The sequence below is a fragment of the Heterodontus francisci genome, chromosome 24, assembly GCF_036365525.1.
Source record: "Heterodontus francisci isolate sHetFra1 chromosome 24, sHetFra1.hap1, whole genome shotgun sequence".
Lineage (NCBI taxonomy): Eukaryota > Metazoa > Chordata > Chondrichthyes > Heterodontiformes > Heterodontidae > Heterodontus > Heterodontus francisci.
In genome coordinates this window covers 59,037,743-59,060,759 of record NC_090394.1, presented here as the reverse complement: position 1 = coordinate 59,060,759, position 23,017 = coordinate 59,037,743, and the positions used below count along the sequence as shown (strand labels likewise).

Here is a 23,017-nt window from a genome sequence, read left to right as displayed (position 1 = left end):
TGAGTACTGAAATGAATTGGAAACATGACAGTTTGGAAACTCTGGTAAAATGCAATGGAACTTTGAACAGTGAGTAAACAAGCTCAAATATCTCTGGTAATAAAAACAGAAATTGCTGAAAATACTCAGCAAGTCAGGCAGCATCTGTAGCGAGAGAAGCAGAGTTAACATTTCAGGTCTGTGACCTTTCTGACGAATTTCCAACACTTTCTGTTTTTATTTCAGATTTCCAGCATCCGCAGTATTTTGTTTTTATTCAAATATGGCAGGGTTTGAATTTCAAAGTTATGAATGGGATCATAAACAATTAATTAATGTGAAAACTACAAAGAGATAATTTTCTTGGTATATTAGCAGAAAAAATGGTGCAGATTACTGGAGAAAATGAGTGAGATATGCTCGGAGAAAAAAAGTCCTACATAGAAAGTAAGGTGGGAAAGGACTGCACAATCAGCATAACTCTTGTACAACACCAAACATTTGAGATGCAATGTCCCAGTGATTCCTCCTTTCCCCTTGGGCTAGCCATTTGCCTATGAAGGTTGATCTAAAAATCTATTCAGAAGAATCCCTGGTACCTGTACCAGATGTTGCAGGCAAACCACCCAGCTACACTGGTCCACTGTTCTGTCTGGAATAATACTGGTTTGCAATTTACTTGCAACATCGAAAGTGTACACATCTGATCTAAGATCTTCCCAGGTGATTTAGAAGGTAATAAAGAATTAATAGTATTTACCTCATGTAAAATTCCCCATTACATATGAATTAAGGCACATGCAAAAGTTCTTTACATGTCTCCCAAAAAAATTAAAAGCTAGAAAATAAACAGATGCTCAGTGTTATTCATTGTAAAACTGTACTGAAATAATGTAAGCCAAAGAAAAGTCTGGAGATCATTTTTCTCCAAGTTATTTTATTGGACTCCTTTTGATGTCCTGCACAGTTCACATCTCCAGATAAGAGAACATTCTGAAGACCTGCTCCCAGGTCTCTGCCATTGTCACCTGAACAGTCCAGGGCAGCTCTCTTTCCAATTCTTCCCCTTTCCTATGGGGAGATGCTTGGTATTCAATCAGCAGTCCTCTTGTGGAGAACAACGGAGATTAGGAAACTGTTTTGGAAACTGCAGAAATTATCCTCTGCGGCACATCACATTGAAGATGCAACAGGAAGTGCCACTGTGTCTCAGTATGTGTTTTTTTATTTTTTTTTTAAACAGTAACACAAAGTCATTAAGATCAACAAAGGCAACTACTATTGAAATACAATTAACCTTAAACATAACTAATTGCTGATGGTGATCTTGCATTTAGTCCACATGCTCTCTAATGCAGTTAAAGATTGTCCCAAAAAGCAAAAGTCTATTAAGAAATTCCCAAGGTATTAAAATCCCAGATCATTGTACCTATTTAAATAAAAAGAGGGATCTTCGGACGCATATATAAGTACTATTTTATACAATTGAAATGTGGACTGTAAGAACTGTAATCATAATAGAATTTTAGTTATTACAACATTTTGCTAGGGATAGTTCACTTTTACTGTATTGACAGAAGTTTCTTTTGGCGTGCGGGAATTCAAGTTACAGCCCTTTCAAACTCAGCAGTGCAGATACAGCATTGCAAAGTCCAGTACATATGATGCCCTTTCATACATAATTTTATGCTCCATGGTTATAGGGAGGTCATTTGTATAATTGTGAAATTTACAACGTTTACCATTGAGCCTCTCATTAAAAGCTTTTATGGGCCATTCTTTAATCTTGATCTCTATTCCTTCTCGGTTTTCCTGAACCACCTACCATGTACAGCCAAGATGGCATGTAACCTGTTCTCAGGACTTCACCAATGTCACTCTGAAACTAGCTACTGCCCATGAAAGCCTTTCCCTAACAGTATTGCCTGGAATTCCATTCCTTATGTTAAAACATTTAACTTCAGAGCTTACAATCACTGAGTTGATCAGCACTGTAAGAGCATGCAACAGGCCACTCGGAAATATTCCCTATTACAATTTCTCCAGTATATCTGTTACCAGCAATCATTAAAGTCAAATGGTTGAGATTTCAGCTGTTTATTCCCAGAAAATACAGCACCGAATGAGGCTATTCAACCATTTCACCTATGTTGGTTCCAGCTCCTCAGCTGGAGCTAACTATTCTATTTCCAATTTCCCTGCCCTTTCCCCGTAACACTTTTCTCTTTGCAAATACTTATTCAACTCCCTTTTAAACAATGTGGTCTCTGCCTCAATAGTCACTTGTTTTAATAACCCCCTGTTATCTATTGTCTCACACACTGGAATTTCGATCATACAACAATCATGGACTAACTCTGAAGAGTTATGAAAAACTGACTTTGTCTTTAAAAAATGAACCTTTATTTTAAAAAGTGTACAATGTTCCAAAATGGCCACCAAAGAAAAAGGGTATCAGCCTTTGTCTTTGTCAGACAGTTTGAATATGCAAAAGGACAATCTTCAAAGCTAAAAGAGGTCAGAGAGCGAGAGAGAGAGAGAAAAAGAGAGAGAGAAAAAGAAAGAGAGAGAGAAAGAGAGGGAGAGAGCCACCCAGGAGAGAAGCAACCTGTAACAGATGGCATTCCAGCAAGCCAGAAAGCACATGGCCTGCTGAAAAAGTCTGACATCTACATCATACAGCAGTGAGAGCTAGAAATAACCCATCATTTTCAACAGAACCTTCAATCAAGAGAGAAATCTACAATCATCTCAGGCCTGCTTCCACCTAGAAATTGATTCTCAAAAGAATTCAACAGATTTATCATAACCTTTCCAACTACTGAAAACCACCTTCCTTTTTCCCTTCTCTATCTCTCTTCTTACTTGTGCGCGTGAGTGGATGCGATTGCAACAATTTTGGGATAAGGTGTATTGATCAATAAACAATCGACTTTCTGTGGGCGGCACAGTGGCGCAGTGGTTAGCACCACAGTCTCACAGCTCCAGGGACCCGGGTTCAATTCTGGGTACTGCCTGTGCGGAGTTTTCAAGTTCTCCCTGTGACCGCGTGGACTTTCGCCGGGTGCTCCGGTTTCCTCCCACAGCCAAAGACTTGCAGGTGATAGGTAAATTGCCCCTAGTATAGGCAGGTGGTAGTGAATATGGGATTAGTATGTAGGTTTAGTATAAATGGGTGGTTGTTGGTCGGCACAGACTTAGTGGGCCGAAAGGCCTGTTTCAGTGCTGTATCTCTAAAAAAAAACCTACAAGAAAACCTGTCATCTGGTGATCTGAAAAATAAAACAAAGGGGCTAAACTCTAATACAAATATACTTGCTGCAGTCAGGTGGGTAGTTGAACAGTGGGAATCATCCACGTCACACCACGTGGTCATAACACTATATATTATGAAAATTGGTTTATCTTGTAATTTCCCATTCAGAAGACCTATGTTAATAAGGGTTTTCAATGCTAATTGTGTCCACATTTTAATAGCGGTCATCCCATTAATATGACAGCCTGGGATGCTAGAATATTTGAACTATTTTAGGTTTGTCTGGCCGCCAGGCAACACTATGAAGTGCTAGATTCTTCACCTCAGCTCCAAATTGCTTGCATGAAAGTGTGCTACCATTAACTTTTTAAAAGTTATAACTACTAAAAGATATTTGCTGCTTTTATTCACTTAGGATATATTGGCCCACTATCAGTTCTAACCTGCTTCTCCAAAAATGCAAGAACACAGAAATAGAAAAATCTGACAGGAACTGCATGCATGATTACACAATATTTGAAAACATAGATACACCTACCTCTCGATCTTACTAAAAAAAAAACTTAGGTCTTCACGTGGGTCACATTATCTGTAGTCTTCATATCCCACTTCACCTGAATACTACCACTTGTTTGACTCCCAGTGTGCGGGTGCCATGAGAGATTCTGACTTCCTCCTTTTAGTGATAATCCTAAGATCTTATCCCATTGTTATTGATATGCCAACCAGTGGCAACAATCTTTCACTATTCACTCTCCCAAAACATCCATTAGGTCTTCTCTGCTTCAGTGAAATAGGCTAATTGAGCCTTTCTTCAGTCCTATACCTACCCATTCCTGCTATGATTCTACTGGATTTTCTACATACCCCTTTCATGACTAATATTTTTCCTATAATGAGGTACCAGATCTGCAAGCAATACTTTAACTATGGTCTAACTAATGTCTTGCATAAATTCAACATTCATTTCCTTGCTTTTTTTAAAATTCAGTGCTTCTGTACTAGACTCCCAACACAAAGAAAAAAGCCTCATATTACAGGAACTGAATGATTTACTAGCTCTTCCACCGAGACATGGGACCAATCATACTGCACTCCTGGCCACAAATTATGTTTTCAAGGAATTTGAGATTTTCCATCATTACCAAAAGAAAGGAAAATGCCCCATTTGAAAATCCACACAGAACCAATATGGTAAAATTCTTTGTTGGCAATCGCACTGCTTGCCTCCCTTTAGGTCACTACATGTCTAGCCAAGTGCCTCCTGCTCAAAGAACAGAAATTTATAGGACTCAGAGGCACAAAGTTTATTTTTATTTATTTATTTAGAGATACAGCACTGAAACAGGCCCTCGGCCCACCTAGTCTGTGTCGACCAACAATCACCCATTTATACTAATCCTACATTAATCCCATATTCCTCACAACATCCTCACCATTCTCCTACCACCTACCTACACTATGGGCAATTTACAATGGCCAATTTACCCATCAACCTGCAAGTCTTTGGCTGTGGGAGGAAACCGGAGCACCCAGCGGAAACCCACGCGGTCACAGGGAGAACTTGCAAACTCCGCACAGGCAGTACCCAGAACTGAACCCGGGCAAGATTGGTGCTCTAACTATGAATCAACTCAACCAGTCTCAATGAACAAAAAGTTAATCACAAGATTGCTCTCTAGCCCCACATGTAAATTGAGAACCACAGATGCATGCTTTTTTTTCCCTACAATTTTCTTTGACATGTAACTTACTCCCAAGGCTTGCACTGAATCCATTGCAGCACTGGACATTTACTTTTCTTAAAACAGCAATATTTTGATATTTATATAACGTGTCACACTTCTGTATCACAGTGTAATAGTCTCTGCATAGCCCATTACATTTTGGTCCAATATCAATGTTGTAAATCACCCAGTTTTCCTACTGCACAGGATTGAAAGGAAAATACAGGCATTTGAAATTGAAATGTTATGGCGTTAAGCCAACATGAACTAGAAAGATAGGCTTTTGGCAAGGTGCTAAAGAATGTAAGTTTTGTGTACTGGATAACTGTGTAAAACGGTTTCAGTTTTATTGTTTATGATATTAGGGCCGCAGTATTGTATTACACATGCCCACTACCATATATGTTCTCGAATAATAAAGATCATGTCCATTTTATTCTCTCTAGAACATATTCTATCCCATTTTCCATAATCTTAGTTTTTTTAGATAAAGCTTTTCCTCCTCATGCAATGCAATGCTATATAATTAGCCATAACAATGTACAGACCACTGCCCAGGAATGGCTCTCCCTTCAATTTCCCTCTTTCCCAGAAATTGCTTAGCTTCTTTCTCGAACAATACACCTCAGTCAAATCCATCTTGCTTGGAAATCAGTCACTGTTCTACTACTTTGTATCAAACCACACGGAATTTTCAAAATAACACAACACAAATCTTCTCATTTATAGTGTTTCTCAGAGTCTCTTCAATTGGGATAATTCATTGTGCAAAATTGTTTTTTTTAAAGTTTATCATATGTGAAAATTTAAAGTGAGGATGTGAAGTTTTATCTGGACATGATATCAAAAATCTTTTACATAAAAACTACAGTAGATAAATATTAGTTGCATGTTAAAAGGATAGCAACTAAATAAATGCTCCACTCGCGACTGGATATTTGTATTATGAGATATTAATTTCAGAGCACAATGTATGGTGTCACTGGTTTTTCATCTTAGCAAAGTATCAAGTGGTGTTAATGAACCAAAGGGTATTTGTCAGTGAGTATTATTTTTAAAATGTCTGTTTGAAATCCCACCAGTTTGCCTGGAATTTTTGTTCTATATCCAGATCTAGAAGTTTGGGACAATCTTTAAAAGGAACAGGACATTAGGTTACTGCATGTTTTCTGAGATCTGGCAGCGATAGGTTAGACTGCCTTGTGACAGACCTGTCCTGCTGCTCTTCTGCGTCACTGCTGCGGTGGCGGCTGAACACACTAGATTTTGCAAAGGTTTAACTGAAGGTGGTGCCTCACTGCTGATAGTAGAGAAGGGAACGAAAGGTGGCATGAAGTGCGAGAGGCCGGCCTCCAAAAGCCTGGACAGAGTAGGGGCTCCTAACACAAAGTGCACAAAGAAACATACAGGTCTAATGCAGACAGGCAACAGCATCCATTTTCAGCACACAAGTTCTTTATTTAGTTAAATGACAACTAAACCCACAGAGAACTAATGTATTTGATGCAGAAGCATGTAGTAAAGAATCCAATGAAAACACAGTACAGCATAGAATAACAGCCAGACTGTCCCAAACTATACTATGTACACAAGACCAACTAGGTCTGTCCCTTTCTGTACTACTGTACACAATGTAAGGAACCAGATGTTTCAACTTTTGGTACAAAACAGAATGACAGTAGAATTCTCTTGCCAGTACTATCATATGGAATAACAGTGACTTGATCTATCCCTAACTGTTCACAATGACAGCAATTAGCTATATCCCTTATCTATGCTACTGCACACTAGAGCAACCAGATGTGTCCATTTATGGCATCTGACAAAGTAACAGATTGGACTGATGACTGGAACCACATAGAATGCAAATGAACAAATTTATAATTCTGCCCATGAAAATTACAGAAAAAAAAATTCTTGACTATCTTGGAACATGGAGCAATCTACAATGATTACACGATTAAGGGACTAGGAAAAGAAACGACAATTATAAGATTCGCAGTGTGCTGTCACCCACTTTCAAGTAATGAATTCCTGGGAGTTGGGTGCACACTTGCTTGCCCAACCAGAAAGCTATGAGCACCTACACCAAAGTTCCTCCTGAAGGTAGGGAATAGAGAAATGGGGCTAGAGAACAGCTTTCCAAAATAAGAAAAGCCTGTTAACTAAAAGCTGTTTCAATTGGATAACATTCAAGAACATAGTGACAACCATAAATTGGTTGATTACAAGCCAGATTACGAGCGACAACGAAAGATAGGCACCATATATCAAAATCAGAACAGTGCAAGACTTGGAGGGGAGCTTGCAGGTCATAGTGTTCTCATGGTTTTGCTGCTCTTGCATGTCTTCATGGTACAGCTCACAGAGCTGGGGCATGTTGAAGTAAGCTTGCAGAAATGCTGCAGTGTAACCTGTAAAGAGCGCTTACTGTAGCCAAAGTTCATTAGTGGTGAATGGGATGAATAAAGGGTTTAGCAGTAGGAGCTGGTCAAGCAGGCTGCTTTGACCCGGATGGTGTCAAGCTTTTTGAGGATTGTTGTGGCTGTACACACCTAGATTAGGAGCAAGCATTCTATCACACTCCTGACTTGGGCCTTGTAGGTCAGAGAGGTATTGAGGAGTCAGAAGATGAGCACTAAGTCACTGCCCTGCGCTTGTAGCCACAGTATTGATATGTCTGGTCCAGTTGTGCTCCTGCTCAATAGTGACCCTCAGGATGTTGATCATGGGAATCTGGAAATGGTCAGGTCATTGCTGGTCAGAAGGAGGTGGCTACACATGGGTCATCACTTGGTACTTACATGGCATGGATATTTCCAACCATTTTGGAGCCCAAGCCTAGATGCTGCCAGGTTGCCATGAGCGGTTCCATTATTGGAACATTTTTGAATTGAGCTGAAAACCACAATCTTCAGCAAACAGCTTTGCTTTGACAGAGGAAAGATCATTGATGAAGCAACAACAACTACCTGCACTTACATAACACCTTTAACATGGCAAAAACATCCCAAGGTGCTTCACAGGAATGTTAGACAAAACTTTGGAGCCAAATATGGTTGGATCAAGGATGCTGCCTCGAGGAATACAGGAGTGATGTCCTGGGCTGCAACAATTCACCCGCCAACCATAATCATCATCCTATGCATCAGGTATAACTCCAGTCATTGAAGGGTTTTCATAATGACAAGTTTTGCTCGGGTTCCTTGTTACCATATTTAGTCAAATGCTACTGGTCACTGAAGGCAGCTAGTCAGCTGCATGTCTGCATCAAGATTGTGACAGGGTCACAAGCCAAGCAGTTCTGGCAGAACCTTAACTGAGCTATACGGAACAGTTTATTAATAAGCAGGTTCATGCGCAGACTACTGATTTTTTTCCCATCATTGGTTGAAGATTGGGATGATGTTGATAGAGTAGTAACTGGCTGTTAGGTTTACCCTGTATTTTGTGGATAGACTATAACTGGACAATTCTTTAGATTGTTGGAATTGCCAGATGCACTGGGATAGCTTGGCTCGGGGGCCAGTTAGTTCAGGTGCGCAGGTTATCAGCATTAAAGCCAGGATGCTGTCAGGGGCAAGAGCCTCTTCTGTCCTCTGCACTTGGCTGCATCATATTATCACATGGAGTGAACCAAGTTAGCTGGACACCTGCATCTACGTTGCATGTTTGACTAAAGATATTTGCAAACACTTCAGCATGGCCACTACCATAGTTTAGGACGATGAGGTTCATGAAGCTCCATCCTCCCGTTATTTGCCCGATTGTAAGTAATTAACTTGGTGCGTAGTGCAACAAAGCTTTGCTCTGATTTGTTGTTTGTGGAACCACCTATACCTACTGCTTTTGGTGTCTCACATGGGTTGTAGCTTGGTGCCTTGCACTGCTCCTGGCATACCGTCTACACCCCCCGCACCCCCACCCCACCACTGAGCAAGGGTTCATCCCCCATCACTACCCAAGGCCCCAAACACTCCCTTCAGGTGAAGCAGCAATTTACTTGTACTTCTTTCAATTTAGTATACGGTATTCACAGCTCACAATGTGGTCTCCTCTACATCGGGGAGACCAAACGTAGATTGGGTGACTGCTTTGCAGAACACCCCCGCTCAGTCTGTAAGCATGACCCTGAGCTTCCAGTTGCTGGCAATTTCACCCCCCACCGCTCTCATGTTCACATCTCTGTCCAGGGATTGCTGCAGTGTTCCAGCGAACATCAACATAAGCTCAAGGAACAGCACCTCATTTACCAATTAGGCACGCTACAGCCTGCCGGACTGAACATGGAGTTCAATAATTTCAGAGCACGATAGGCCCCCCTTTTTATTTTTAGTTATTTTTTCTTTATTTTAGTTTAGTTTGTTTCGACTGTGCCTACCCACTGTTTTTTTTCATGTTTGTGCTTGGGGCCAGGGCTGTTCATTTTACTGTAAACTGACACCCTCTCTGTACTAACGTTTTGTCTTTCATCACACCATTAACATACCATTTGCCTTTGTTACATGACCTTCTCTGTGACCTTGTCCTATAAACACCTTCTCTTTTGTTATCTCTTGGCCCACCCCCGCCTTACTTGTTGAAAACCTTTTACATTTCTAATATTTGTCAGTTCTCAAGAAGGGTCACTACCTGAAACGTTAACTCTGCTTCTCTCTCCACAGATGCTGCCAGACCTGCTGAGTATTTCTGACATTTCTTGTTTTTATTTCAGATTTCCAGCATCTGCAGTATTTTGCTTTTATTATTATTCATCCCCTATGGTAAATGAGTCAGGGTGCTAATGAGGACAACTTTGAAGATTGCTCGAGTTTTGCCTTGGCCCAATGCTAGGTTATTGCCAGTAGGTCCGTCTGATATTTCTTATTGTTTGGTAGCAGTCATTTTACAATTAAATGATTTACTAGACCATATCAGAGTGTATTAAGAGCAAACCACTCTCGTGTATTGAGATTTTTGGTTTTAATTTCCCTTACTGAAAAGATTTTGACGTCGAGTTATGTTTAAGTGCCGTGTTTGAAAACAAACTGAATTTTCACAGGCATCAAAAGAAAAATGCTGCAAACATTGAAGACCCTTCCGAAGAAGGGTCACTGACCCGAAACGTTAACTCTGCTTCTCTTTCCACAGATGCTGCCAGACCTGCTGAGTGTTGTGACTGTCAGTGAGAGTCAACTATCTCAATCCAGGCCCAAAAGCCTGGTGTTTTATGAAAACCCACACTTCAAAGAAGGAAGAGAGGTAGCCAGTTTTACTGACAAGCCTGTGGGTGCATCAGTGAGGTGAGACACAGGGGAGGTCAGGTTTTAAACAAGTCTGTGGAATGGAGGCCTGTGACCTGGAGTTGGAAGCTAAAAATGCAGGTCAAATCCTGTGGTTCGAAGTCATCTGAAAGAGAGGTATGCCCAACAGAATTAAGTCAGCCCACAAAAAGGACAGGGTGTGTTGATGAGAGAATTGAGATTAAGTTAATTGAAATATCCTTTGACTGTTAGGCTATCTATTCACTTGCAGTCGGTTTTGACACAAACTGTTAAGCTACTATACTAGCCTTGTTTTCACAAGGCATTACAGACCATCTTCAGAAAAGAACATGCAGAAGACACAATAACCTACTGTGCACTATTGTATAATTACATAGAAGAATCATATAATCATTCAGCATAGGAAACTATTCAGCCCATCGTGCCTGTGCCAGCTCTTAGAAAGAACTATACAAATAGTCTCACTCCCCTGTTCTTTCCTTGCCTTGCAAATTTTCCCTTTTCAAGTATATGTCTAATTCGCTTCTGAACGTTACTACTGAATCTGCTTCCACCACCCTTTCAGGCAGTGTATTCTAGTTCATAACATTCTGCAGTAAAATGACTTCATCTCCCCTCTGGTTCTTTTGCCAATTGTCTTAAATCTGCATTCTCTTGTTACTGGCCTTCCTGCCAGTGTAAACAGTTTGTCTTTACTTAAACCAGCAAAATAATTTTGCACAACTCTATTAAATCTTCATATAACTTTCTCTGCTCGAAGGAAAACAAACCCAGCTTCTCGAGCCTTTCTGCATACCTTTTGTCCCTCATCGTTGGAAGATTGTATGGCACAATCCTGAATGTAAGACACTCAGATACTCTGTCAAGTACATTCACTTAAGTGGCCTAAGAAAAAACACACGACTGTAACAATTTCACAGCCAAATTTTCCTGAGGACATGCGTCAATACTATAATGCATCTACATCACAGGTCCCCTGAACAGCGCGCATGAGAAAATGGACGAAGTGGCTTATACCATCATTTATGGCGTTCCATATTTTTCTGAGACTTTTGCACAGATTCACCATTACCCTCACCAAAAACAGTTGGAAGGCATTTTTCATAGCTCCACCCCTCTGGCTGCAGACATGACTCCTGAATGGTATGTTGCCTGCCAGATGTTCCTGACTGGCTGCAGAGCATTGGTGGGGTGGGGAAGAAAGGTCAACAGTCCGAGGCCATGGTTCATATCGGTACCAATGACATTAGGTAGAAAGTGGGATGAGGTCCTGCAGGCAGATTTTAGGGAGCTAGGAAAGAAATTAAAAAGCAGAACCTTAAAGGTAGTAATCTCTGGATTGCTCACTGTGCCACGTGGATTGTGCAGATGAGTGTGTGACTGCAGAGATGGAGCAGGAAGGAGGGCTTCAGAATCCTAGGGCATTGGGATCGGTTCTGGGGCAGGTGGGACCCCTACAAGTTGGATGGGCTGCACCTCAAAAGGACAGGAACCAATATCGTGGAAGAAAGTTTGGTAGTGCTGTTGGGAAGGGTTGGGCAGGGGAACTGAATCTGAGCACAGATTCAGAAAGGAGGGAAGCAAAACTGAAAATGGAAAGCAGAAAATTAGTAAGCGAGAATGGAGGGCAAAGAAAATGAAGGCTAGAAAATAGACAACAAAGGAGTTGTTCAGTGATTAGTGGTAGTCCAGTGAATAAGGCAGATACGCTGAGAGTACAGACAGACACTGGAAGTATATCATAGCTATTACTGAAACATAGCTTACTGAAGGGCAGGAAATTCAGCTTAATATTCCTGGTTACACATATGTCAGACAGGAGAGAGCCAGATAAAAAAGGAGGGGGGGGGGGTTTCACGATACTGGTTAAAGAAATAATCACAGCTGTAAGGAGGGATGATATGCCAGAAGGATCAGATGGAGGTCATATGGGTTAAATTAAGGAACAAGAAAGGGGCAATCACATTGCTGGGAGTATACTATAGACCAGTGGTTCTTGGGCTGGCCAAAATGTAAGTCACTGATGCGCAATGCCAAGGCTGAGGCCATACGAGAGAACAACTTGGAACCCTCGTCCCCACTACGTGCATTACATCATACAAGAAGACTGGCTCCTGGGTGCATGGCACAAGTTGTCATAAGCACGAACAAAACAATGTGGTTTTATAAGCAAGATTTATGTTACTGTGGATTTTGTTTGATTAATATAGATACAAGGTAAGTTTCTCAGAAGAAGATTGTGGCAATTTAAGAACACACATTAGAAGGTTTCAAATTAATGTGTTCTCTTGTAGTATAAATATTTATAATATGAAAATGTCTATACTTTTGTTTCTGACATGAATGAATAATTTACTCATGATATTTAATTAAAAAAATCAATGCACATAAATTTATTACATTTAGCAGTGAAAAAGCAGCAAAATGTAGTTTCTGTAAATTCCTATTAATTCTGTTCCGTTGTTTTGTGGTGGCAAGTGAAATCAGCTGGGATAGGACTAGTAGGTGTTCTGCGGGGTCTTTTGCCCCAGCAAGTGTTCCGCCATCAAAAAATTTTGCAAACCACTGCCAGACTGCCAGTCAGAGGGAGATAGAAGAGCAAATATGTAAGTAAATTGCTGAGAAGTGCAGAAACGATAGTACAGTAATAGTAGAGGATTTCAACTACTCTAACATTAACTCGGATAATCAGCATAAAAGGTAGAGGGTGCAGAATTCATGAAATACTTCCAGGAGAATTTTGCTCCTGACCTCATTAGAGCCTCGGTTCAAACATGGACAAAAGAGCTGAACTCAAGAGGTGAGGTGAGAGTGACTTCCCTTGACATCAAGGCAGCATTTGACAGAATATGGCATCAAGGAGCCCGAGCAAAACTGGGGTCAATGGGAATCAGGGGAAAACTCTCTGCCCGTCGGAGTCATACCTAGCGCAAAGGAAGATGGTTGAGATTGTTGGAGGTCAATCATCTTAGCTCCAGGATATCACTAAGAGTTCCTCAGGATAGTGTCCTAGGCCCAACCATCTTCAGTTGCTTCATGAATGACCTTCCTTCAATCACAAGGTCAGAAATGGAGACGCTCGCTGATGATTGCACAATGTTCAGCACCATTCACGACTCCTCAGATATTGCAGGAAGACCTGGACAATATCCAAGCTTGGGCTGATAAGTGGCAAGTAACATTTGCGCCACACAAGTACCAGGCAATGACCATCTTCAACAAAAGAGAATCTAATCATCTCCCCATGACATTTAATGGCATTACGATTGCTGAATCCCCCAATATCAACATCCTGAGGGTCACCATTGACCAGAAACTGAACTGGAGTAGCCATATAAATACCATGGCTACAACAGCAGGTCAGAGGTAAGGAATCCTGCGGCGAGTAACTCACCTCCCGAGTCCCCAAAGCATGTCCACCACCTACAAGGTACAAGTCAGGAGTGTGATGGAATACTCTCCACTTGCCTGGATGGGTGCAGCTCCAACAACACTCAAGAAGCTAGACACCATCCAGGAGAAAGTAGCCCACTTGCTTGTCGTGGATGGGGTGCCATTCACTCCCTCCACTACCGACACACCTTGGCAGCCATATGTACCATCTACAAGATGCCCTGCAGCAACGCTCCAAGGTTCCTTAGACAGCACCTTCCAAACACTCGGTCTCTACCAATTAGAAGGACAAGGGCTGCAGATGCATAGAACACTACCACCTGCAAGTTCCCCTCCAAGCCACACACCATCCTGACGTGGGACTACATCGCCGTTCCTTCACTGTTGCTGGGTCAAAATCCTGGAACTCCCTTCCTAACTGCACTGTGGGTGTACCTACCCCAAATGGACTATAGCAGTTCAAGAAGGCAGCTCACCACCACCTTTTCAAGGGCAATTAGGGATGGGCAATAAATGCTTGCCGAGCCAGCGATGCCCACATCCCATGAACGAATAAAAACTAAAGTAGCAAGCCCAACAAGAGAAGGGGAAGTTCTGGATTTAGTTTTAGGAAATGAAGCTGGACAGATAGGAGGGGTATCAACGGGACAGCATTTTACTGGCAGTGATCATAGTTCAGTTAGATTTAGCGTTGTTATGGAAAAGGACAAAGATAGACCAAATACAAAAGTTTTAAATTGGGGAAAGACCAATTTTAACAAACAGAGATGGAATTTGGCAATAGTGGACTAGAAACAGTGACTTGAAGGTAAATCAATGTTAGATTAGTGGGAGATATTCAAGGAGGAGATAGAGGGGGCTCAAACAAATATGTTCCCAGAAAAAAAGGCTGGGTCTCCCAAATCTAATGCACCTTCATTCCGCCATGCATCAAAGAGCATACAAAGTAGGATACGATAAAAGAGAAATTTGCATCAGATACTGAGAGTTCAATACTGCTGGAAGGTGAGAAAAGTCTAGAAAGTGCAGGGGCGAAATTAAAAAGGAAATTAGGAAAGCAAGGAAAAGACCAATGTTCCATCTAAGCTGTGCTTGTGCGCAGCAACCCAGAAATTACCACAGAGGCTACTCATAAGTCGTCCCCCTCAAGATATATATTGTGTGCTGACAAAGAAACTTAAAAGGTATTTAAAATGATCAGGCCATGAAAAAATAATGGCATGTAAGATCAAGGAAAATGCAAAGATGTTTTATAAGCCCACCAAGCTTAGCTAAGGACAGAGTAGGGCCACTAGAGACCAAAAATGTACCTCGTGTGTGGAGGCGGAAGACATGGGCATGGTTCTTAATGAATACTCTGTGTATGTATTCACAAGAGGGGACAATGCAGACATTGTAGTTAAGGAGGAGGAGTGTGAAATATTGGATGGTATAAACATAGTGAGAGAAGAAATATTTAGGGGCTTAGCATCTTTGAAGTGGATAAATCACCAGGCCTGATGGAATGTATCCCAAGCTGCTAAGAGAAGCAAGGGAGGAAATAGCAAAGGCTCTGACCAACATTTTCCAATCCTCTCTGGCTACAGGCTCAGTGATGGAGGACTGCTAATGTTGTACTGTTGTTTAAAAAGGAAGGGATAGACCAAGTAATTTCAGACTTGTCAGCCTAACCTCGGCAGAGCTCACATTATTGGGAAACATTCTGAGGGACAGTAATAAATGATTAAGAAAGGCATGGATTAATCAAGGACAGTCAGCATGGATTTGTTAAGGGAAGCTTATGTCTGACTAACAAGGAGGGTCAATGAGGGTAGCATGTTTGATGCGAAAAACCTTGCTACAATCCATACAAGGTCCCACGTGGCAGACAGTCGGAAAAGTAAGAGCCCATGGGATCAAAGAGCAAGTTTGATCCAAAAGTGGCTCAGTGGCAGGAAGCAGAGGGTAACGATTGATGGGTGTTGATATGACTGGAATGCTGCTTGCAGTGCAGTTCCATGGGGTTCAGTATTAGGTCCTTTGCTTTTCGTGGTATATATAAATGATTTAGACTAGCATGTAGGAGGCATGATTAAGAAGTTTACAGATGATATAAAAATTGGCCATGTGTTTAATAGTGAAGAAAGCTATAAACTGGAGGAAGATATCAATGAATTGGTCAGGTGGGCAGAAAAGTGGCAAATGGAATTCAATCCAGAGAAGTGTGAGGTCACGCTTTTGTGGAGGGCAAACAAGGCAAGGGAATAACATAATAAATGGCAGAATACTGCAACGTGTAGAGTAGAGGCCTGCTTTAGGTCGGGAAAAAGAAACCGACCCAAACCCGACCAGGCCCGAGTCCCTCTGATTTTGCCCCGAACCTGACCCGACCCAGCCACTATTCCACCCGACCCTTGCTGCAATTATACAGGGCCTTGGTGAGGCCACATCTGAAATATTGTGCGCAGTTTTGGTCTCCTTACCTGAGGAAGGATGTTCTAGCTATAGAAGGAGTGCAGCGAAGATTTACCAGACTGATTCCTGGGATGGTGGGACTGACGTATGAGGAGAGATTGAGTCGGTTAGGATTATATTTGCTGGAGTTCAGAAGAGTGAGGGGGGATTGCATAGAAACCTATAAAATTCTAACAGGACTTGACAGGGTAGATGCAGGAAGGATGTTCCCGATGGTGGGGGAGTCCAGAACCAGGGGTCATAGTCTAATGATACGGGGTAAACCTTTCATGACTGAGATGAGGCGAAACTTCTTCACCCAGAGAGTGGTGAGCCTATGGAATTCGCTACCACAGAAAGCAGCTGAAGCCAAAACATTGTATATTTCCAAGAAAGAGTTAGATATAGCTCTTGGGTGTAAAGGGATCAAAGGGTATGGGGTGAAAGCGGGAACAGGCTACTGAGTTTGGATGATCAGCCATGATCATAATGAATGGCAGAGCAGGCTCGAAGGGCCGAATGGGCTACTCCCGCTCCTATTTTCTATGTTTCTATAACCCGAACCCGACCCAACCATCACTTTACTTACCTTCCCACTGGGAAGCTCCACCAAGCTGCAGCAGACTCAGTTTCGTCCTGCACTCCCAGCTCAGGTAAGTTTTTAAAATTTCAATACTTACCGGCAGAGCACTTACCGTGTGTGTCCGGCCCGACCCGACTCGACCTGGACTCGGCCCAACCCGACCCGAGCCTGAAAGCCAGCCCTGTAAGATAGACACATTTCGGCGGGTCCCGTCGGGTTTGGGTCGGGTAGCAGGCCTCTAGTGTAGAGGAACAGAGGGACTTAGGATTGCATGTCCACAGATCCCTGAAGGTAGCAAGACTGGTAGATAAGGTGGTCAAGGAGGCATATGGGATACTTGCCTTTATTAGGTGAGGCACAGAATATCAGAGCAGGGAGGTTATGCTCGAACTTTACAAAACACTAGTTAGGCCATAGCTAGAGTACTGGGTGAGATGCGATGTGAGATGCGAGGCTAAAGAGTGGTGAGTTGAAGAGACTTAGCTGTTGGCAGGAAAAATGACAGAAGCGCAAGGGGAGAGCCAACTGTGTAACAGCCCCGAAAACCAATTTTATCTGCAGCCCCTGTGGAAGAGTCTGTCACTCTAGAATTGGCCTTTATAGCCATTCCAGGCGCTGCTTCACAAACCACTGACCACCTCCAGGTGCTTACCCATTGTCTCTCAAGACAAGGAGGCCAAAGAAGAAGAGTACTGGGGACATTACAGGAAGGATGTGATCGCACTAAAGAGAGTACAGAGAAGATTTACGAGGACGTTGCCAGGAATGGAGATTTTTAGCTTGGAGGAAAGAGTGAACAGGCTGGAGTTGTTTTCTTTGGAACAGAGGAAGCTGAGGGGTGATTTAATTGAACTGTACAAAATTATGAGAGATCTGGATAAAGTGCAGAGGAAGGATCTATTTCTCTTAGCAGAGAAGTCAATAACCAGGGGGTATAGATTTAAAGTAGGTGGCAGCAGGATTAGAGAGGAGTTGAGAGTTTATTTTCCACTTAGAGGGTGGTGGGGGTCTGGAACTCACTGTGTGAAAGGTTGGTAGTGGCGGAAACCCTAGTCACATTTAAAAAATGCTTGGTTATACACTTAAAGTGCTGTAACCTATAGGGCTACGGACTAAGAGCTGCGAAGGTCATTAGGCTAAATCACAACTTATTGGCTGTCATCGACACAATGGTCCTTCTGTGCCTTAAATTTTCTACGTTTATATGCTAAACAGAAACAAGCTGACCAGTTCCAGAGAAAAGATCATCCTTGTGGAAGTAGCACTTTGCATGAGTGCCATAGTTTGGCTTCACATAAAAGCCAGTTTCAAGTCTTTACATTGTCTCCCTGTTTATGTATTTGTCAAATAGCCGGAAAAAGAACAAGCCACTTCCAATTTGCTGTCATGCTGCCTGTGGCATATTTTAAAATGCAAGGAAATATGGAAGTTATCTACGGTAAGAACAGTGCGCAAGACAGCTAAACTTGCAGTGTGAATCCCAATTTTGGTGTTGCAGGAAAATCTGGGCCCATTTTGTCGAACTAAATATGCATTAGTCAGACTGAGCAGGGGTAACAGATCTCCCTTACTGAAATGGCATCAAAGAACAGTTGGGTTTTTAACAACTCATGGTCATATTTTCTAGTGCTAGCCCACAAATTACCAGACATATTAAATTCAATTTTGCAACTTGCCATGATGGGATTTGAACTCACTCATATCAATAAGCTACCATACCCTGCATCAATGTAATGACACAGCACATCACAGGAACTAAAAGAAATAATGCAGATGAACATATGAGCACAAGTGCAAGTGTCAAAGACAGACAGACACCAAAAAAGAACAAACCTTGGTTAAGAGATTTTTTGTCATGCCAGCAAAACATTTCAAAAAATGTAACATTTATCTATAGAGAATGATTGGGTTGGGGGGGGGTGGGGGAGGAAAAGAAGGGTGAAGAGAGGGAAAGAGAGAGTGACAGAGAAAGAAAACAAATATTGTCACAGTTTATAAAATCCTCATATTTAGATCAATAGTTCTTATTCCATACTCCAATCTCGAAGTCTGCTCACTTCCATCATTTCTCTTTTTCTCTCAGTGCATTTAGTTATCTGAAGTAAGGCTAACAAGTGGGTAATATTGGAAAACAATCACCTTTCATACTAATTTACATAAAAGGATCTGCCTGCCACCGTAAATCAGCTCAAACCTCACTTTTTGCTAAAGCTACGTGCAATGGGTATCAGTCAATCAAACAATGTTAAATTAATTCCAATCACAAATAGAAGGACTCGGAACCACAAATTGCTGTTCCTTTGTGCAAACAGTATTAGATGAAAAGTTGCTGCAAAGCAGATATAACAAACCTGTCACCGTAAATAGGGCATGAATAAGAGTAAAATTGTACCTGTAGGTGCTGGAGACACTGGTACACTGGATTGTAGCTCTGGAACATGCAGAGTTGACACACCTGTTCCCATTTCAACGTGAACATTAGGACTAGCAATATGGCTGGAATTCACCTGGAGCTCAGCTTCACTGACCTAAAACAGGGAGAGAGTAAAAGGACAGACACTCTCTGTTATTATGACGTAGTAGGCATATCATCCACTGATGTGCTAAGTAACACATACACGATAATAAACATAGAATAGACACTTCTATAAGGCTGACTGAAAGCATGTTATGATTTCAGTATTTGAGAGTGAGCCATAATCATTGTGTATAATTGTATTTGTTCACTGGTAATGAAAGGATCAAAAAATAAGGCATGCCCCATCAAAGGATACTGTAGATCAAGTAGGTTATAGTAGTGAGATTATATTTGCCACACAATTAACTTTGAAACTTTACCGCCCACAAACTTTTACAATCGACATGATTTTAAACCCTTTACTACTCGATTATCGAATCCTCTTTTGAATCTTGGTGGTATCCTGCACAACGGGCCTTTGCCCTTCACCTAGTTTCGTTAAAAAAACTCATGGTTACTTACAAGCCTAGGACTGGTAGGCAGGAGACTCCCTTTTTTCAGGAGCTCAGATAGCAGTGGAGAAGGTGGAGGCGTGGCCTTCTGTCCCAGTAACTTTTTCTGGGGAGAATCCTCCAGAACTGGAGTCAGAGGAGTTTCAAGGTTAGTGGAGGTAACAGCAGGTCCAGGAGTCTCAGGGGCTGAGATCACTGGAATAGTTGGAGCACTTCCAATGTTCATCGACACCAGCTGTAAGGAAAAGACAAACTCTTACATACCTTTCTAAATAAGCAACAAGCCTACACAAATACCTGTACAAGATATACTTTCAGACAGGATGAGCAGGTCTACAGTTTAGTAGTCATCAAATTAAAAGGGAAATCTAGTATAGAGGGATATACAAGGAAGAGGTTTCCTCATTAATATCAGATTGCCTACCTAGACCTTCCTTGTGCAGCGAAAGTGGTTCTTCATCCTCCACATATGAATAAGTCATGGTCTAAATGTGTTTGTGGGAGTATTGAGACCATTGGGATACTAACCACTACACAGGAACCATGCAAATACGGGATTGTCCCCCAGCTTCCACTGCGTAAAACAACTTTATTTATATAGTGCCTTTAACATAGTAAAACATCCTAAGGTGCTTCAGGGGAGCATTTACAAACAAATTTTGACACCAAGCCACCTTAGAAAATATGACTATTAGGACAGATGACAAAATGCTTGGTCGAAGAAGTAGGTTTTAAGAAGCATCTTAAAGAAGGAAAAGTAGAGAGGTTTAAGGGAGGGAATTATGAGCTTAGGGCTTAGATAGGCTCCAATGGTGGGTGGAGCAATTAAAATTGGAGGTGCTCAAGAGGCCAGAATTGGAGGAGGTTACAGAGGTAGGGAGGGGCGAGGTCATGCAGGGATTTGAAAACAAGGACGACAATTTTAAAACCGGGCGCCATTGTAGGTTAGCAAGCACGGCAGTGATGGGTGAACAGGACTTGGTGCGAGTTAGGATATGGGCACCAGAGCTTTGGATGACCTCAAATTTACAGAGACCACAAGGCAGGAGGCCAGCCAGGAGAGCACTGGAATAGCTGAGTCGAGAGGTAACTAAGGCATGAATGAGGATTTCAGCAGCGGATGAGCTGAGGCAGGAACGGAGACAGATGAAGTCACAGAGGTGGAAGCAAGAGGTCTTGGTGATAGATGAGCAGAAATTTCCTCCAACTAAGTATTGGGAAGACTGAATTTCAGCAGCGGATGAGCTGAGGCAGGAACGGAGACAGATGAAGTCACAGAGGTGGAAGCAAGAGGTTTTGGTGATAGATGAGCAGAAATTCAGTCTTCCCAATACTTAGTTGGAGGAAATTTCTGCTCATCTAGTACCCCTTTTTCTCATAGTACAGGTCAAGTAAGCAGCAACAGAGATACCACGTGGACAAAACAAGGATTTACACACACACTCAAATGGAAAGGTGTACATCCACCAGGACAGAAAGAAGGTTGAATTCCAAGTTTCAACAATATTCAAAGAATAGTAAACCTACGGTAGATAATTTAATACGCTTCACTTGTTGAACCTTCTCATAGAAGGGAATTATGTCAAGTATGTAACATTGTGGGGTGAGTATATTGTTTTGCACTGGTTAAACATCTGGATCATTTGCGATTTCATGTGGGTGAAATTTTCTTTTACTTGTGTTTCAACTGTCAAGTGTTCCAGTGATGGATCCACCTTATATTTGGTTTTCAGATATGGATGAAACTTTTATACTTAAAATTATAATTGAGTTTTCAGCTGTCTTAGGAAATTATGAGGTCAGCCTGTTTATCTCCCCTAATGCGAACACCCACACATCACACCCGAGCACCCAACTACCCTTCCTGGCCTCCACCCCACCCCCAGCTAGCTGCTTGTTGTCAAGAGCTCCTTTTCCTAAGGCACCATCCTGCTTTCTTTTGAAACTGCTGACATCACCCCACTGAAAAAAAACCCACTCTCATCCCAACCATTCTTTCTAACTACAGCCATATCGCTAACCTTTCAAGGTCCTCAAATACGTTACCAAGCCCCAGCTCCTTTCCCACCTCTCCCAGAACTCCAAGCTTGAGTCTCTTCACTCTACTAAAGCTTCTAGACAAGGCCATGCTTCTCAATCTACAAACTATAAAAGCGAGAGACATAGCTCAAAAATCAAGGGAAAATGGACAAACCATTAATGGTTTTTAACATGTAATGTCATCTACCCAATGGGGTAATTCTAACTCACCTGGCGGGAAACTGACAGGACTGGATCTGCTGCCCATTTTACAGTCCACCTGATTTTATTTAATTAATCACAATGGAAAGCAAAATTGGGAGATTGTGGAAGAGGAGGCCAATCCTGCCTGTTTCCTACTGGGCGGTTTAGGTTAAAATTGGCAGACCACTGCAATCCACCAGCTGTATAAAACGCTAGTTAGGCCACAGCTGGAGTACTGTGTACAGTTCTGGTCGCCACACTATAGGAAAGATGTGATTGCACTGGAGAGGGTGCAGAGGAGATTCACCAGGATGTTGCCTGGGCTGGAGCATTTCAGTTATGAAGAGAGACTGAAAAGGCTAGGGTTGTTTTCCTTAGAGCAGAGAAGGCTGAGGGGAGACCTGATAGAGGTACACTAAATTATATGGGGCATAGATAGGGTAGATAGGAAGAAACTTTTTCCCTTAGCGGAGGTGTCAATAACCAGGGGGCATAGATTTAAGGGAAGGGGCAGGAGGTTTAGAAGCCATTTGAGAGAAAAATTTTCACCCAGGGGGTGGTTGGAATCTGGAAGACACTGCCTGAAGGGATGGTAGAGGCAGGAATCCTCACAACATTCAAGAAGTATTTAGATGAGCACTTGAAACGCCACAGCATACAAGGCTACGAGCCAAGTGCTGGAAAATGGGATTAGAATAGATAGCTGCTTAATGGCCAGTGTGGACACAGTGGGCTGAATGGCCTGTTTCTGTGCTGTATAACTCTATGACCAGTTATCCAAATTCCATATTCAAACCCCTTCCCCTCACCCTCCCACTTTTGCCAGACCTCTACTTCCTCCCTTCATAGGTTGCCCTCCAGTGGTGCTAAACCACAGGAATCCAACCCCCATTGCTGTGAAAATTCAGCATTCCCATCCCAATGCTGCCAGACTCCAAGATAGTTACCTCATCAATGCCAACTTCTAGATCCCTGCCCCAGTTTTGCCAAACCCAATGACCATTCCCTCAATCCTGCTAAATATCAGGTACCTACTACATACTATCTGTATATTCACAGCTTTAGGGAAATTGGTTATAAAAGTTACCCAGTTAATAAATTAGCATATACACATGAACATTTTTTAACAATGCTCATATAGTTTACAGAATCTAATGGATCCCCAAACCAATTTCACCATGACATAATA

The 23,017-nt window shown here is 42.0% G+C and overlaps 1 protein-coding gene across 6 annotated transcripts in view; it reads right to left on the bottom strand.

Moving 5' to 3' along the window:
• The window catches only part of LOC137383435 (bromodomain-containing protein 8-like), a 115,695-nt gene that overhangs the window by 76,601 nt on the left and 16,077 nt on the right, over positions 1 to 23,017 (bottom strand). For all 6 annotated transcript variants that reach the window (XM_068056303.1, XM_068056301.1, XM_068056304.1 and 3 more), the window contains exons 9-10: positions 19,616 to 19,840; positions 19,028 to 19,163 (exon numbers count right to left, since the gene is read on the bottom strand). In XM_068056303.1, coding sequence (XP_067912404.1) covers positions 19,028 to 19,163; positions 19,616 to 19,840 — 361 coding nt within the window. The remainder of the gene's footprint in view (positions 1 to 19,027; positions 19,164 to 19,615; positions 19,841 to 23,017) is intronic.